This window comes from Spermophilus citellus, assembly GCF_964194105.1.
Source record: "Spermophilus citellus genome assembly, chromosome: 14".
NCBI lineage: Eukaryota > Metazoa > Chordata > Mammalia > Rodentia > Sciuridae > Spermophilus > Spermophilus citellus.
Window position 1 is genome coordinate 24,290,789 of NC_138194.1, and position 18,645 is coordinate 24,309,433.

The 18,645-nt window shown below is 37.5% G+C and overlaps 1 protein-coding gene and 1 pseudogene across 3 annotated transcripts in view; one reads left to right on the forward strand and one right to left on the reverse strand.

The window, feature by feature from the left end:
- Positions 1-18,645, forward strand: part of SNTG1 (syntrophin gamma 1) — a gene marked incomplete at both ends in the record, with an annotated part of 324,893 nt that overhangs the window by 39,636 nt on the left and 266,612 nt on the right. For both annotated transcript variants that reach the window (XM_081266627.1, XM_081266628.1), the window contains 3 exons: positions 11,998-12,055; positions 12,663-12,706; positions 12,800-12,841. In XM_081266627.1, coding sequence (XP_081122753.1) covers positions 11,998-12,055; positions 12,663-12,706; positions 12,800-12,841 — 144 coding nt within the window. The remainder of the gene's footprint in view (positions 1-11,997; positions 12,056-12,662; positions 12,707-12,799; positions 12,842-18,645) is intronic.
- LOC308633171 (growth arrest-specific protein 7-like) lies at positions 5,950-7,139 on the reverse strand (annotated as a pseudogene). Its single transcript has one exon. The product of its transcript is annotated as a growth arrest-specific protein 7-like (transcript).

The following is an 18,645-nucleotide window of genomic DNA, read 5'->3' on the forward strand; positions in this document are numbered from 1 at the left end:
CCAAAAAAAAAAAAAAAAAAAAAAAAAAAAAAGAAAGAAAAGAAAAGAAAGAAAGAAAAAAAGTCTTTTTTAAAATCTTGACTTAGGAGTAACAAAATATTCTTTTTTTGTCAAAAGCACTAAGGTTCTCCATCGCACATTTTTAGAGAAGTCAGCTGACAGTGCTCAGTGCTTCTGACAAATCTCAGCTCCTGGGTCTTTCCTGACAGTCTCCACTGTGCCTGATGATAATCCCTCAGCTCTCCCATATTGTAATCAGTGCTTAAAAAGTCCATAGGCAACTGTGTGAAGAAGATTCTCGGGTGGGATTTTTTTTTCTACTGGATTTTTTTTTTAATAGATGTGCCTCGGTGGCTTTAGGTTGCAGGTAACATGCCATCCCTGAAGCTTCTGTTCATAAATCCTTGATGTCCCTGTTCATGGTACTGTTGGAGATGATGCAAAGCAGCTTTTATCTCCATTTACTTTTGCCACCTTGTATAAGACAGTTATGAAACATCTGGAAGAAAAAAAAATATGTGCAGGAGGGTTAGAAATTGAGGCCATTGTTTGTCTATTCAGTTTAATTACAGAACTTTGATATCTTTCCTTGAATGACTAATGTTAGAATTGAGACCTAGAACATACAGAGGATAGCTGACTTCTAAAAAAAAATCCTGAAATCCCAAGGAATACAAGAAAAAATAAATAGATTTAGCAAAAATGAAATTGTATTGCATTTAAATCTTTAAAATGATTAATTTTTAAAATATGGTTTTAAGTAAGTTTTAATTTATTTTCTTTTCAATTATTATATACTGCCCTGTTTATTTTTATTTTTATCCTTGATAAAATTTTTGGTTTGCATTTTTAGGAATTTATTATAAAATCTGAGATTCTTCTTTGAAAGCTATGCCAATTTGTTTTTTTCTTTTTTGTGGGGGGAGGCTGGCTACCAGGGATTGATCTCAGAGACACTCAACCACTGAGCCATATTGCCAGCCATATTTTGTATTTTATTTAGAGATAGGGTCTTGCTGAGTTGCTTAGTGCCTAACTTTTTCTGAGGCTGGCTTTGACCCAGTGATCCTCCTGCCTTAGCCACCCGAGCCGCTGGGATTATAGACATGTGCCACCGTGTCTGGCCCATACATATTATTTTAAATTATAATTGTATAATTATTTTAAAATGCTTATTAAATAATGTTCAAAAGTATAAGATACTCAATGTGGAACACAGCCATCCAGAAACAGTTGAAACATCAATTTCATTGAGTTAATGTACTTATTTATCTTCACAGATAAATTTATTCCCTAGATACCTAAAAATCCCAACATTTGGTAATAATTTTGTTTTGCATGAAAAAATAAAGACTGAGACATCCCCAGCCCTTTTTTTAAATATTATATTTAGAGAAAGGATATCACAGAGTTGCTTAGGGCCTTGCTAAGTTTCTAAGGCTGGCTTTGAACTAGTGATCCTCCTGCCTCAGCTTCCTGAGCTGCTGGTTTTACAGGCATCCACCACTGTACCCTATTCAAAAAGGATGTGGTGGTACATGCCTGTAATCCCAGTGGCTCATAAGGCTGAGGCAGAAGGATCACAAGTTCAAAGCCAGCATCAGCAAATTAGCAAGACCTTAAACAACTTAGTGAAGCCCTGTCTCAAAATAAACTATATAAATATAAAAGGCTAGTAATGTGGCTCAGTGATTAGGCACACTTCAGTTTAATCCCTAGTACCAAAAAAGAAAAAGAAAGACCAAAATTACCTTTATATCCATGTCCATTCTAAATAGAAACAAAACAATCACAAATAGTGACCTGAGCTCAGAGACATTCCTGCACCCTGATGCAGCTGGTGGAGGATGTCTTGACCTGAGAGGTGCTACGCACAGGCTGGTCCTCACTCCTGTCTTCTGGAGTCTGGTGTAGAACTTGTTCTCAGTTCATAAATAAAGCGATTCTCCTTTGCTGTGGATAGTGTGCCCATGCCAGAATCATGTTATTTTCTCTGCCTTCTTGTTCCCTATTATAGTTTTTCTGTCATTGCTATTTACAAAGTCTTGTAAGAGCTAGGTGCGCTGGTGCATCCTTATAACCACAGTCACAAGGCTCAGGCTGGAGGATCACAAGTTCAAGGCCAGCCCTCAGCAACTTTGCAAAACCCCTCAGTAACTGGTGAGACACCATCTCAAGGTAATAAAGTGCTGAGGATATATAGCTTAGTGATAAAGCACCCCTGAGTTCAATCCCTAGTACCAAAGAAAGAAAAAGAAAAATATCTTTTTTAGGAAACCAGATGTAAAGAAATGAAATTTGAAAGTGAGTCTTTGCACATTAATACCTGGACCATTACTTTTTTAAAGTGACCTTTAAGTATCTTTATATGACCATCTTTTATCTGTAGACCCCGATTCCGAAACCTCAATGTGAAGTTGTCTATCTTCCCCTTCAATTGCTTTTACACTCTGCTCCCAGTTCTCCAGGAAGCCTTGCTTATTTATGCTATTTTTACTCTGGGGTTGCTTTTCTGAGACATTCTCATACCTGCTATAACCCTAGATCCACCTTTAACCATGAATTCCTGATTATTTTCATTATTCACTCTTCCTTATTTAAAATATCCTTCACAATGCAAGAAACTGTGGAGTTTTTTTTTTCTCATTCCTTGTATTAGTTTTTGCTTTTATTTGCATCTCAGTAGAAGATCAAGCTCTTCTATTTATATTTTCCCCAATTTCCACAAAATCCATACCCATGGGTTTCTGCAGTATCTGGGCAAAAGAACCACTAAACTTTTCCTGCTAATTGCATATTCTTGTCTTTGTTCTCAGAAGGAACCTACTTCCTTTGAATTGATAAGATTAATCAAGCTAGCTAGGGTATCATCTATATTTTCCTACAGGTCTTCTGCATCCATGCTGGTCTTGCATATGGTCTCTGGACCTGGCTGGTTTTCCATGGCTGCAGCAGAATTCCTACTGGTATTATTGGGTTCTTCCTTGAGCATTGGGCTTGACTTCTACCCCTGTAGCCCTTTTGGTCAACTCTTCCTTTAGTGTTCATCTCTGTTGTCTGGACCATCCTGGGAATTACAGTTTCTATAAATAACTCATAAGTCTTTACAACTACATCCAAACATACTGCCAAGATTTTGAATCATACACAGGATCTAATACCTTGTATTTTGCTCAATCTTAGCAGAATTACTGTGAGGTGTGAGGACAGTCACTGTGAACAACCCATTGTCTTGCCTTTTGGAGACCTATTTACTTCCTATATCTTTTAAAATACAATACCACTCATGTGCACATTATACCTCTGGATATTTCCAGGGAAAGAATGCTGTAAACATGACTAGAAAACATATTTTTTTGCAATATTTTTCCAACAAACGTAACTTTTCCTATGTAAACAATAAGTGATTAATATTCTCTAAGTAAGTGTGTGTGTGTGTTCAAAGGTGATTTCTATTTGGAAACATTAATTCTGCAATATCAAAGACATAATTAATGGTGGCACATGACTGTCACTCCAGCAACTCAGGGGGCTGAAGCAGGAGGATTGCAAATTTAAGGCCAGCCTCAGCAACTTAGCAAGGCCCTAAGCAACCTAGTGAGTTCCTGTATCAAAATAAATAAATAAATAAAAATAAATACATAAATGATGCTGGGCATGTGACTTGGTATTAGAGTACCCCTAGGTTCAATCCCTGTTATCAAAAATATAATGATTATTACCATTAATCATTTTATTATTTATAAACAATTGCTGATATTTATAACCTAGAGTCATATTCTGAGATAAATATTTCATGTTCTTCTTAATTTGACTTTATTATTTAGCAAGGTATATTACTATTGTTATTCCTTCAAGAGGCAATAAGATTAAATATTAACAGGCTCAGTAATTTACCCATCCTTATAAGTAGCAAACCTGGGATTCAACTCATGACAAAGCTCTTACTCTGAGAAACTATGCCCTATATATATTTTTTTTTCTGGTTTGCTTTAGTATATGGAACATCTTTCTAAAATAAACTATGAGAAAGCCATTTTAATCCAATGGAAGAGATGCTGAAGGATTCAAGATTAACATCTGTCGCGAGCAGCTCCCGAAGCTGGAGCGGGCCTTGGTCTCGGAGGTCAACCGCAGGCGGGTCCCCGGCCGTGTCCTACCCGGACCAGAATCCCCGGCGACACGAACACACCACACCGACTCACGGAGATGTCTTTCCAATGCTTCGTTTATTCTCACAGCAGTCCTCACACAGCAGCAGCGGAGCAGAGACCGGACGGACCAATCAGGCGGCTGGTGTCAGTGCCTGACCTGAGAGGTGCTGCCTGTCCTCCGTGCCTTATATTTATACTAAGCTTAAACCATTACCTAATTTGTTTACATCTTATTGGGGTTTTTCCCTTACATCATTTGTTTTTCACTACCTTATCCATACCTAACACACTTCGCACTCATCACTATCTTATCTATACCTAACACACTGCGCACTTGTAGCACAACATCAAAACATGTTTACCTAAAGTTAATATTCACTCCATACAATACCTAATACTTATTTAACTACTATTTACTCCATACAACATCCATTATTAGCAATGTAAAATCCGGAAAGATCCGTGAATTGGGCTCGTAGGATTCTGCCCCCATGGGAGACGGAAGGGTCAAGCCGAAAGCCATCAATGGGAAAGATGAAGAAAGGTGGGCTCTCAGGTCAGGGGTTTCTGGCTAGAAGCTGTTCCTTGCTCACTGGGTCAATATTTTCTCCCAGCCCCCTCAGGCTGATTCTCTAGGCTAAGATGGGGGAGATGGTGTTTGCTGTAGTCGAGAAAGAAAGTGGCGGGCTGAACCCAGGGGTAGTGCTGAAAAGCTTCCCGAGTCACACTTGGCTCAGGCTCCTCCAGGGAAGATGGACAGAGGAGCTGGAGGTCCAGGTGGCAGGACACGCCTGGATAGCAAGGAGAGAGAGTCTGCAATGCTCACACAAGGGACAGCAGTCCAAACCCTATCTTGCATAAGCAGATGGAGTCTGACAAAGACTTGCCCGGACCTGTCTCCCATGTGGGACTGACCTAGCCCTATTAAGCCCTTGGTGGGCAGCCTGGGAGAGCCGGGGTCACGGTAGCCCAGTGTTGGACAGGACACCATGGGAGACAGACCCCATGTGGTTTCTGGCTCATCTCCATCTCTCAAAGCTTTCGGACATGCACACAGCTGGAGGAGGTCTACCTGGAGGAGAGCTTTGGGCAGCGGTGGCAGGGTGGGGGTGGGGACTGCCATGAGAAAGCAGCTGAGGAATGGAGGGATCGGGATTTCCAGAGACTTCAGAGATGATGCCTGGTCTGATAGGAACCGTGAATCAATGCTCTGACTTGGGGCTAATTTGCCGAATGAGGTAGTTCCATCCTGACCTCTCTGGGCAGGGTTGGTCAGGGAAGACAGAAAACATGCCTTCCCAAGATCCATGGGGATGAAAAGTGGCCAAGAAAAGCCAGATTTGGACTCCCAGAACGCAATGAGAAAAATAGAGAGAGGGCCGTAAAGGATTCTAGGTGCAGGATGAAACTGACAGCACCTTCTATCCACGATTCTGATCCTGACATTGGCTCGGAGGCAGAGATAGCCCCTTCCTGATCTTTCAAAGCCCCAGAGATAAAGGGACTAGCTGGAGGATGGGCTTTGGGGCATCCAAGGGCACAAGTGTGTGACGGCCACCCCTATGGAACTCAGCAGGGACCACAAAGTTCCAGCCTCAGTTTGTTCTCAGAGCAACAAGCATGGCACAGGGTTTGGGGGGGCTTCAGTCTTGGAGACAAGGGCGGGGTTGCAGGTCTGTCTTCTTGGCCTGGGAATATTTGGGATTCCCCAGCTGAACCATCCAGATCACCCTTCTGGAATTGCCAGCTCTCTCCTCTCTCCTCAGTGGACAGGAGAGTGGGTGGGAGGGCAGCTTCACTGAGCGGGAGCCACCACCCCCTCTCCACAGGACCCCCAGGCCCTCTCCTGGGCAGGACCCCCAGGGGGCACACAGGTGTGTCTAATCTCCATGTCCACGGGGCGAATGTTGCCCGTTTTGTGCTCTCTGACCCAGAGCTCTCTGTCTTTGGCTGGGTCCACTTTTCGAAGCAGTTGGTCCACAGGCTCAAGCTTTGGTTGAACATGTCTGTCTCATGCGGCAGCTGTGTGTACTGACACAGATGTTGCCGGATCATCTCCACTCTCTCCACCTCCAGCCGCTCCAGCTCCAAAGTGGTGGTCACCATCTCTTCAAACCACTTGGACTGGGCCTGGTTGTAGAGGTCCACACAGCGCATGGGGTCGTCACCAGCCTGTGTGGACTTTCTCCGTGCCTTCTTGATGTCCTCCTCTGTCTTGTTGCTCAGCTTGATCTCCAGCTGCTGGGTCTTCATCTCCAGGTCTCTCTGCCGCTCTGTGAGGGCTTTCCCGGCCGTCTCCACGGACGCATAGCGGCTGGCCAGCTGCTTGCGGAGGTCAGCAATATGATGGTCACACTTTCTCATGTCTTTCTTGAAGTTCTCACGAAAGTTCATTAGGGGCTTCTCTACCTCACTGTGAAGCTTGGCGGAGAACTTGAGATGAACCTCTGCTTCATCTGCCAGACTCTTCTTCACCTGGGCCCAGGCTTCTCCCAAGGAGCCTTCCTCCTGTGCAGCCAAGGAGTTCTGAGAGAGCTTAGCCAAGTTCTTTGCATGTTCCTCTTCAATCTTTATCCTCTCTCGGACGAATTCAGACATTTCTTTCTGCATTTGTTTGCCCTTCAGTTGCTTTTGGAGCAGCAGTTCGAACCCAGCCACCGTGCCATTGCCTTGGGGATCCTTCTTATCAGCCCAGAAGTAGTCACAGTAGCTCCACTCGGTTGGCTTTAACAGTTGCTGTTCAGGCATGGTGTCTGGGTGAGGGAATGTCACGCAATTTATCATCTTCTCTGTGGGGTCAACTTTATTTTCAAGATTAAATATTTTGTCTTCATTGCCTGAGGTTCTGTCTTCCAAATGGTCTTGTCTGTGGGTGATACTTTCCATTGAACTTTTAAGTTGGTTTAGTGATTCCTTCCCTTCAATGATTTCTTCTTTGTTTCTTCTCAGGACCTCTGATATATCTTTACAGAAGTGATCTTTCATCTCCTGAAGAGATTCTGTTATTTTACTGCAAAACTCCTATGCCTGCTCTCTTATATAATTCTTTAAGTCATAGAACATTTTTACTAAATACATCCAGAACTCCTTCTCTGACATTTCTTCGATGGATTCTCTTGTGGGAGTAGCTTGGTTTGTTTGGAGCACTTTATTCCCTTGTTTTTTCATTTTGTTTGTGCGTCTTCCCATCTAACCGTGTGGTTCTGAGGCAGGATAGTTTCTACTCTGTCGATTTGAAGTGTCCCTGAAGGTTTCCAGAAACTCACAGATCTAGGTTCTGGTTTCTGCAGGCTCTACCACACTGCAGAACCCAGAAGGCTCACCGACCGAGGGCGATGGATGAACTCCAGGAGAGAGTGAAGTCTATGCCCTATATTTATAAAACCTGGACTAAATTATCCCTAACATCTACATTTGAGGACACAAGCCATGTTTCCACTATTATTCATGATATAATTTTTAAAAAATTTGAATTGAATGGATAAAAATAACCAGGATTAAACAACTAATTTCCTATATTGACAGTTATTAGTACTATCAAATTTAACAAATAAAAATGTATCTTCATTGTAGATGTAATAAATTTCTGTGTTTTACTTTGTAAGTGATTTCTGAGCAAATCTATAAATAATAACTGTTGATATAAGTTGACATTTATTTCAACTGTTCTGTCCCTCAATTGTTTTTGCTTGAGTCAGGATCACTAGTTTCTACAATAGACAAAATGAATATGTACCTTTCCAACATAGAAATAGGGAGAAAATAGTCAGATAATCAATTTTAATTCAGGATGATGGATTAGTCCCAAGAGTCAGTTAAAACCATAGGAACACTTTATTTGAAAGACCATTTCTTAAAACTTAAACAGCCTTACTGAGATAAAATTCACATACCATAAATTTATTGAATTAAAGTGTGGAATTCAATGAATTTTCATATACTCATGGATATGAGCAACTATCAGAACATTCAATTTCAAAACATTCCATCATATTAAGAAGAAACCTCATATCATTTTGCTATAAATCTTTGAGACCTGCAACCCCACCTCAGCCCTGAGCAACCACTAATCCATTTTCTATCTCTACAGATTTTCTTATTTGGGATTTTCATATGAAGGTTACCATATACTATATTGAAAAGGTCATTGATTTTTACCAAAACAAAATTTTGGGCAGATAATAATGGCATCTAAATGGATAATGGTACTTCCCATATTCTTTCAGAGGATATTTTTAGATGCCTCTCCCATACCTGTCCACTTCATCTCTTAACTCTAATTATCTTGTTGCTGTATGCTTACAAGAATTCTCTTTACTCTTGATGAAAGAATAGTGGTAACGTCTACATATTATTTTTTTCCAGAGCCCAGATATGCTTGCTTGCTTGCTTGCTGAGCTGATTGATCAGGATAATGAAAATACTGAACTATAAAGAGTTATGTGTTAAGATTTTCAATCCTCTAAAACTATTCAGTGTTTGATTCAGAGGTATTTCACAGTTCTGTTGGCAAAATTGTTGTGTAGAGTCCTTTAAATTAGACAGGATCTGTAACCTTGTTCCTACACAGACCGCTGTAACATGAGTTATGCTTTGGAAAAAATAACATTACAAAATTGAAATATGTATTCCTTGATATCTTGGCTGCAGTTTGGAATATGGCATCACTCTCCCCAGTCTTGGATCCTAACACTCTCTGGAATAATAGTAATTGGTTAATCCAGACTTTCTCCAAACTATGTTCTGAGCCCTGGGCCAGGAGAAGAGAGTAAGGGAGCCCTGTCTTGACCTCAGGCCATTTAACTCTCCAGTCTGAAAGTAGGCTGATCAAATTATTATGTAAATAAATAAAAATCACAGCCATGATTCAATGCTACCTAAGTGAATTTACTTCAGGCAGAGAAACACTGGAGGAGGGAACATTTTTAGACTAATTTCAAATATGGGCAGGAGCTTACCAGGTTAAGAATAAGGGAAAAAAAACATGACAGTAAATATTGGCATCCTTTGGTGTTCAGAATGATGGAGCTATGGATTTGTGCTGTGCAGGAAGGCTGAAGCTACACAACAAAGGGCTGTTAAGGCTTTTGATTTTTATTCTGAGTGTAATGGGAAGCTTATTACCTACTTTAAAGAGTGCAAGACACATTATTTGACTCTTACCTGAAAAATCTTAAATTCCCCCATTTAGTTCCTGAACCAAATCTAGTTAACTTTAATAGAGCTGGGCTGCTCTTCACATTTCATCCAATGAATGAAAGCAGAGTCATTTAAGGTTTGAATTCTATCTTCTGAGTTTTGTTTTAAATTCGCTATCTAATCAATAAAGTCATTTTCTGAGATTAGTTTAATAATTCTTTCAAAGCTCCAGATATCTGATTTAAAAGCACAAAACAAAACAAAAACAAATATAACAAAAGAACAAAACCATACTTGGACTCAAGCCATTCTAATTTCAGGATAAAGTTTACACCTAACAGAGAAATGTTGACAAAACAGGGATTAGTTACATCTTGCCATTAAAAGATAGCTATAAACTTGAATGCTGAGGACCAATTGGCATTGAGTTAACCTCAGAAAATCACTATCCCTGCTGCCCGTTCCCTAGAAGGGAATCAGCATTTTTCTGTCCTTCCATTGTAATTTGTCTTTTTAGAAAATATAAGCCTTAAGAAAAATTTTGATTTCCTAGTGGAATGAGAGAAAAGTACAAAATATAAAACCAGATTAAGGGAAGAAGACATAGAGACAAAATTGGCATAAACAATGTTGTTTCTGTCCCAAAATACATTTAAACTACAATTCATTCGTTGATTTATTTCATCTTGTTGTAGTACCTAAAAATTAACTTGGTGATTAATTTGAATTAATCAGATTTTTCTTCTAAAAAGCTTGTAGATGCATCCTATATATCCTTTACAATTTACAAGTATCTCTAGAAATTATCAGTAACTACAGCCTAGGACTGCAGACACAACCCACCCCCACTTCTCTCTCTCTCTAATTGGTTCTTCTTAGCTATACATGACAGTAGTAGAATCCATTTTGATAAAATTATATAAGCACAGAATACCTCTTATTCTAATTAGGACACATGCTTTTGAGGTTAAAAACCTTTATTTTCAGGATTTTTTTAAAAGACATTATTCTATGCATTGAGATTTTATCAATGCACAAAACATAGTACCAAAAAATTTTAATGGCTTTGTGTGGCTCACCTTCTAGTTAGGGATAGCGGAGGGAGAAAGAAGATAAGTAATAAATGCAAGAAATGGATTAAAATTATAGAGAGTTAGAAGTTGATAAGTACAATGGAAAAAAAATAAAATGAATGCAAAGGATTAGAAATAGAATTCTGATTCATGCATATTAAGGGTCTTAAAATGGACTATTCTAATCTCATTTTAATGCATGTGATTTCACTAATAAATTTTAAAGGTAGATTGCATTAGAAGTCTGCCTTTAAGCTGGAGCTACCCTTTAGTTAGTGTTTATTGTATACTAAAAAAAGCACTTAATTTCTTTCACACTGTCAGTCACTAATCATTCTCACTCTGATCAGATGAGAGACAGAATCATTTTAGGATCATCTGAGATAGGATCAGAGCTCATAGAGATATAATGACTATAAGGCAGGAATAGAATTAAGAACCATTCTAACTTATGCTAGTGCCTTCCTTCACAGTGAGGGTGGGGAAAGTGCATATTGGGCTAACGGGAAATGGTAAGAGAGAGGGAAAAAAAAGTATTGAGAAGTGAGTTCTAATTTCAGGCTGAGCAGGATAATTTATATTATCTCACGTGTCATGTTTGTTTTTAATAGTTCAGCAGAGGAAAGGATTTTACTTGTCAAGAAAAAGTTGAATACTACTGCTTTTCCCCCAAATGACTGTCTTCTATTTAAGTATACTCAGTGTTAAAAATGGACATTCATGGGAAAAACAAACATGTCAGTTCTAAAATAATTTTTTTTTGTTCCTGAAAAGAAAATGCTCAGGAGGATTACATATTCTAAAAATAGAATGGAATTTAGATTGTTTTTCAACTGTCTTTTTTAAAGTGATAGGTTTCTTTTCTATATAACATTTTCCCTGTATTTTTCAGCTATTGCTTTCATCCTTATCACAATGATGAAACAGGATATTTTTTTTGCAGTTATTTTAAGCTTTAATATTCTTTTTCTTTACGTGAATTTAGGTTATGTGTCTTTTTTCCCCCTATCTCATTTGATCCAAAAACAAAACACTACTGCAGTATTCTTGGCAGTGCATTTTGTTGTATAATTTGTTTATTATGTGCCATCACACAAACAGGAATCTAATACTAATTAAGAAAATGCAGATATGTCAGTTCCCAGTGTGCATATGCACAACCTGACTTTGATTATACATTTATGCAAGTAAAAATTTCTTTGGTCACTTTGTACTCAGGAAGGTCTCTGCACTGTTAAAAGTGTGTGGTCACCAGCATAGAATAACTTAGCCAGAGAATGAAAATATAAAATCATCTAAAGTTTGGAAACCTAAATAATAATTCCTATGATGGATAGCTTCCTACAAAGGGCATCAAAGTCCATGTGCATTTAATGACATTATTAGTCTTGTTTGAGAAATAAAAATACTTTCCAAATTATTTGATATTAATTATTGAATATATGAGCAGAATTCCAAACTCGTTGATAAAGGTTCATGGAAGTGCTACCTGCTTCTATTCTGCCTGGTGTCCACAGAACATGCTCATCATAGCTTGTACAGTTTCTTGATTGAAAGCTTTCTTTCTTCCTTTCTTTTCTTTTTTTTTTTTTTGACATTAAAAAATACAATATATGATTTTCTATTTCTAGGGAGGAGCAGAGCATAACATTCCAGTTGTCATTTCAAAAATCTCCAAGGAGCAAAGAGGTAAATTTTCATTATTCTCTAATAGCCATTTCTTTATAACTGCTTTTGAGAGTGATTCAACAATTGGTATATGACTAGGGAGCTCCTCCATACCAACAATCAGGCAATAAGTAGCAGATTTGGGGGATACCTTCAGAGAATCAGAACAAGGATAAACATTAATAAGCCATGTAGCCATGTATACATTAGGTACAGTCAAACATTAACTAAAACTAGTTAAACAATGTAGTGTTTATAAATAAACTTGTAACTATTTCCATTTTCTTAGCTGGTGGATTGGGTATCTATCTCTCAAATGTTTTTCACAGAGACACCATGAGTATAAGTACGTGAAAAAATTAGGCCACACATTCAGATGACTCACTGATATTTTGCAACTGTAAGATCTGAAATGATGGAACTATGTAGAAATATCTCTGCTTGTGTTTCAGTAATTAAAATGGGTTGAATCATATTATTATTTTGAATTTTCATTTTTGTGGCTCTTTCAAGATAATAGTAATGTAAAGCTTTTACATTTGTTTCATTATTCTATATTAATGATAATAAAACAACTTATTTTTCAGATGAAAATAGTATATAATCAAATGTTCTTTTTCATTTATAGCTGAACTTTCAGGACTACTCTTTATTGGGGATGCAATTCTACAGGTATGTATTTTATCATTATTATCTTATATGCAACCAAAAACTTAAGTCAGTTTATAATATGCTATGTGAAAATATGCTTTCTTTGCTTTGCAGATAAATGGGATTAATGTGAGAAAATGCAGACACGAAGAAGTGGTAAGTTTACATTTTCCTAATGTTATTATTTCCTGAATGTTCAAATAAGAATTTTATACATTGGTAAAAATGATCATTGAATTTATTAGGAAGATATTATTCATCAGTGTGCTATCAAACTTTCAAATGCTCTTCTACTTGATGTTTTCCAGTTTGAAATGAATCACTGAGTAGTATCCAGCATGAAATGTATTTCAAAGAAATACTTTAGGATGGTCATTTGCTATATTTCCACAGTTTTTCCATGAATCTCTCCCAGTAGATGTCCACCCAGTTTTTCTCAAGAGAAAATATGTTTCTAAATCCTTGCAAACATTTTAGAGTTTATAAACAATGAATTTATTTCTGTAAAATTTTGTATAATAGTTGTAGCGACAAATGGAAGAGCCTTTAAGTAGTGTGTGTGTGTGTGTGTGTGTGTGTGTGTGTGTGTGTGTGTCCATGTGCATTCTAATGCAGGGAGTGGAGAAGAGAGAGACTTAATCTCAAAGTAGGCAGGTTTAGCCCTAAGAATTGCCATTCATTTTTACCATGGCATTTCCTTGAATGTTTCTCATTGTGTAATTCTGAGGTCTCAGATGTAGATATTCTAATTAAGCAAGTTTGGATGGGTCTATGAAATTGGATTTTAGCAGCCTTTCTAAGTGGGTCCATTGTAGGTAACTTCTTTCAGTTGTAGATGGACACAATACCTTTATTTGTTTTTATGCGGTGCTGAGATCGAACCCAGTGCCTCACATGTGCAAGGCAAGCACTCTACCACTAACTACAACCTCAGCCCGTATAGGTGACTTTTAAACTGTACTTTTTTTTATTGTTGGTTGTTCAAAACATTACATAGTTCTTGATATATCATATTTCACACTTTGATTCAAGTGGGTTATGAACTCCCATTTTTACCCCGTATACAGATTGCAGAATCACATCAGTTACACTTCCATTGATTTACATACTGCCATACTAGTGTCTGTTGTATTCTGCTGCCTTTCCTATCCTCTACTATCCCCCCTCCCCTCCCCTCCCCTCTTCTCTCTCTTCCCCCTCTACTGTAATTCATTTCCCCCCCTTGTATTATTTTTCCCTTTCCCCTCACTTCCTCTTGTATGTAATTTTGTATAACCCTGAGGGTCTGCTTCCATTTCCATGCAATTTCCCTTCTCTCTCCCTTTCCCTCCCACCTCTCATCCCTGTTTAATGTTAATCTTCTTCTCATGCTCTTCATCCCTACTCTGTTCTTAGTTACTCTCCTTATATCAAAGAAGACATTTGGCATTTGTTTTTTAGGGATTGGCTAACTTCACTTAGCATAATCTGCTCTAATGCTATCCATTTCCCTCCAAATTCTATGATTTTGTCATTTTTTAATGCAGAGTAATACTCCATTGTGTATAAATGCCACATTTTTTTTTATCCATTCGTCTATTGAAGGGCATCTAGGTTGGTTCCACAGTCTTGCTATTGTGAATTGTGCTGCTATGAACATCGATGTAGCAATGTCCCTGTAGCATGCTCTTTTTAGGTCTTTAGGGAATAGACCGAGAAGGGGAATAGCTGGGTCAAATGGTGGTTCCATTCCCAGATTTCCTGACAGAGAGATTGAAGAAGTTCTGTTGGAGCTGGTGAAATGATTTTTAAAAAAAAATGAACAGGAAGGACAATGTCAGGCATTTGGAGAATGTATGTTGTGGTTGATTAGATATTATTATAGATCCTTCACAGAATTGGGGTTTCAGCTCATCTGGGAAGGTGTAGAGGAGAAATTATAATTAAAAGTTTATACTAGAGGATCAAACAAAATGAAGAACACTATATTCCTTTTTCTTCTCATAGCTCTGGTGCATTTGGGTTTTGGATACATTGCTCCTCTGTTAAAAGTTATTTGGAGAAAACCATTCTGCCATATTAAAGTATTTCAAATATCAGAGTGGCAAACTCAAGTGCTTGAGAAAACCACAGTTTCATAAGTAGTGACATTACAAAGGCTTCTTGATTATGAGCACATAGCATAAGTATCTGATTGAGGTTTTTTACTATTCACCACCTGACTTTATCTTCTCAAATGCTTATTTGGGCCATCGGATTGCCACTGTGTGCTGAAAATAATATAAAACATGTATTTCAAGCCTGAAATTTTCAACAAATATGTACAGAGGAAAGAAGCATTTTAGAAGGAATTTTTGAACAAATGAGAGAATAGCATAGCTCAGAGTTCTCTATTCTTCAGAATCCCAGGTAATTTTTAAATATAGCCATTGAAGCAAAGATAATTCTAACTTTAGTCTTTAATTTTAAGTACAAAATGATTTTCAACTCATTACCGAGGGAATAAACACAAAGTGCATTCTCTTTGAAAGCCACATGCTGTTAGTTGGAATCAGGCTTGCAATTTGCTCTTTAGAGGCAGGCAGTGTGCTTAAACAAACTGTGATAGAGCTTTGATTAAACAGATTAGTGTTGAATGAAAGATTAGAATGCATTAATAGTGCCACTTAAGATGATGTTTGTTCTGATTCCAAAAAAAGAGAATTTAAGATTGTACTGCAAATTTTTAATGTTTTTTATAATAAATTTATTTTTGAGAACCTTAACCCTCCAAGTCTTGGAATATATATATATATATATATATATATATATATATATATATATATTAATTTCTTATTTACTTCTAATATTTGACTTTCCAAGAGCAAATAGATGACTTTGTCCTCACTGCTTATTACCTAAGTGAATGGACCTATATCTCAGAGGGAACAAGGTATTAATTAAATGTTTAAGAATCCATTTATATGGGTTGTAAAAAAAAAACACAGAAGCTCAATGGATGTAAGTAGTTTTGAAGCAACATGCTGTTGTACCACATTCCTTATAGAATTTCAAATTCCAAAACAAATTGGGCAGATATGACATGTTGATTGTGTGTTTTGCTTGGACTCGTTTACTCTATTTATTGACATTGTTACAAATCCTACATTCATCCCTGATCAGTTTCACTTTTAAGAAGACTTCAATAGTTTAGCTGCCACTTCTTCATTGAAGTTATAATCTCTGATCTATATGGAAGGGGGGTCCCACATAGGTCACTGTGAGCACACAGTAGATTTCTTGATGAAGTTCTGCAGCTGAATCCCTACAATTCAATCACTGAAATATTTGCATTTATATGTTCCTCATGACACCGGTTTGGGTTTACAATTAAATCAATTCTGAGGATCACACATAGCACCTGGAACATTCTTTTCACTGGGATTGCTGAGGAAGAGAGATGCACAAAATTTCCTTATTAAGAAAAACTAGAATCAATACTTGGTGGGGCTTGGTGCTGGGGAATAGTGTGTGTATAAGGCTTTAACTCCCAGAAGCAATTGTGTTCAAATCCTAGACTGATGCCTTACTAACATTGTCGTTTCATTCAAATGTACTTAACTTTCAGTGTCTGTAGTTCTCATCAGTAAAATAATAACTTTTTATGTGAATTAAGTGCAACATAAATGAATTTCCTGGGATCTAACTACTATTCAGAAGGGTTTTCCATCATTCTGTGCCAACAAATACTGTGGCTTCATATGTGTCCCTCTTCCCCTTTATACCTCTCCTGGGCACTTCTTTGTCAGTGCTGGGTAGTGTCTTCCTACCATCTGTTTTAGTCACCTTTACACTGCTGTGACTCAAGGACCCAAACAGCACAATTGTAGAGGAGAAAAGTTTATTTGAGGTCTTACAGAGTCAGAAGTCTCAGTCCATAGAGAGTAGGTTCCATTCCTGGGGGTTTCAGATAAGGCAGAACAAAATGGCAGGAGAGTGTGGCAAAGTAAGTGGCTCACATAATGATCAGAGAGGGGGAGAGGGAGAGGAAGAGGGAGAGGGGGAGGGGGAAGGGAGGGGAGAGGGAGAGGGGGAGAGAGGGAGGGGAGGACGAGGGAGAGGGAGGTCTTTCCACTCACCAGATACAAAATATATACCTCATAGCCACACCCCCAATGAACCACTTCCTCCAGCCATATCCCACCTGTCTCCAGTCCCCACCCAGTTAATCCCATCAGGTGATTAATTCACTGATTGGTTTAAAGTTCTAATAGCACCATTATTTTTTCTCTTAACCTTCTTGCATGTGAGCTTTTGGGGGACACCTCACATCCAAACCATAACACCCCCAACACTGCTCTGTAGGTGGTCTCTACAGTGACAGAGCTGCTGCTGCTGCTGCTCAGCATCCCAAACTCCATCCACCAATTTTAGGTAGACACCAAAGTAGGCATCCATGAGAGAGGGTACAGTCCTTTGGAAAGTGAGGCTCCTTTTTTCATCCAGATAGAGCACTCTCTTTCTTTCTTTCTTTTTTTTATGTTTGATATGAACAAGTTCTGTAGTCTATGAATGAGTTTTACCTCCAAGACACCAGATGTCCCTAAGGTACCAATGTATTTTTCAAGGAGAAATGGATCTACTGTTGCTCATTACTTTAAAACTGATACCACTTTCCTTACCACCAAACCCTGAACACATTAAACCGATTGCAATCTCTATATCAAGTACTGCATATTTTTCATTTGCTTAACAAAAAATTGATCACTTATCAGAAAACTTCTGAGTGACACTGAGTGAAATACACCGCAACTGAATCTTTTGTGTAATGAGACTATAAAAATACATTTATAATAGCTCTAACCTTATTGGAATATAGGCCTTGGTATTTTAGAATTTGATAATTTTGAAAGCAAACAAAGATTGGGGGAAATTATTAGGAGGGAACAATATGAAAACTGTTGATTTACAATAAAGTGGAAACTGCAAAAAAAAAATGGTGATCTACTTATAAACACTAAACGTGATAGGAAATAAGAGTTAGCCATTGAAGAAAAGTGTTGCTGAATTAAAAAGCACTCTGACCTTTACCAAAAATATCAATATAACTGAAGTTTCTACGCAATAAGACTTTTTAAAATAGAGTAGATCATCATTGGGCAAAGCAAGATGAATGGATAGATGATTCCAGAAATTTTCTTTTAAAGAAACATTTCTGGTTTCAGGTTGGAGATTTATGGGTCCCCACAAAAGAGGTTCATCTCCTTATTGTTTCTATGGTTCTCATAATCAGAAGATATTAAATAATTTGAAATGTAAATAATTAACATCTCAATTCTGAATTTGTGATTTTAATGATACTCTAAAAGTATTAATTTTCCAAGAACAGAATAAGTAGTTAAAATTACATAAGTTGAAATCACATATTCATAAAACAAATGCTGCCCCCAAAAAAGTAAAATGTTGATTCATAGTGTTATAACTATCATGATATGTGCTTCACTTAATTCAGACTTTTCCATTGGAATAAAAAGGACATGTTCTTTTTTAGTTTCAATCAATTAGGAAAAAAAAAAACATTACAAGGGTTATGTCAAATCATCTGAAATTGAGGCTCTCATTTATATACAGAAACAGTTAAAGTGGTTTTATGCATCAGTGAGGAACATACTTAGAATGTGATTTGGGCACACAAATCATTTTAGACCTTGGAGAAAAGATTAAAAGGTGATTGACTTACATATTGTGCTTTATCTAACTTCTAACTTCATTGTTCATGATACAGAAAATGATTTTGAGCTCTCATTGATTAATATTTTCTTGATAATTCAAAATTTATTCTACTCTTTCTCCTTTGACTTAACTCCCAAAATGGAAAGCCAAATATAAAATTATTTAACTTTTAATATTTCCTAGTGGTTTGGGACATGTTAAATGAAAAGACAAATATATATCAAAAATACTGTCTATGCTTGTGACTGATTTTGAAAAGAAATGTCCAG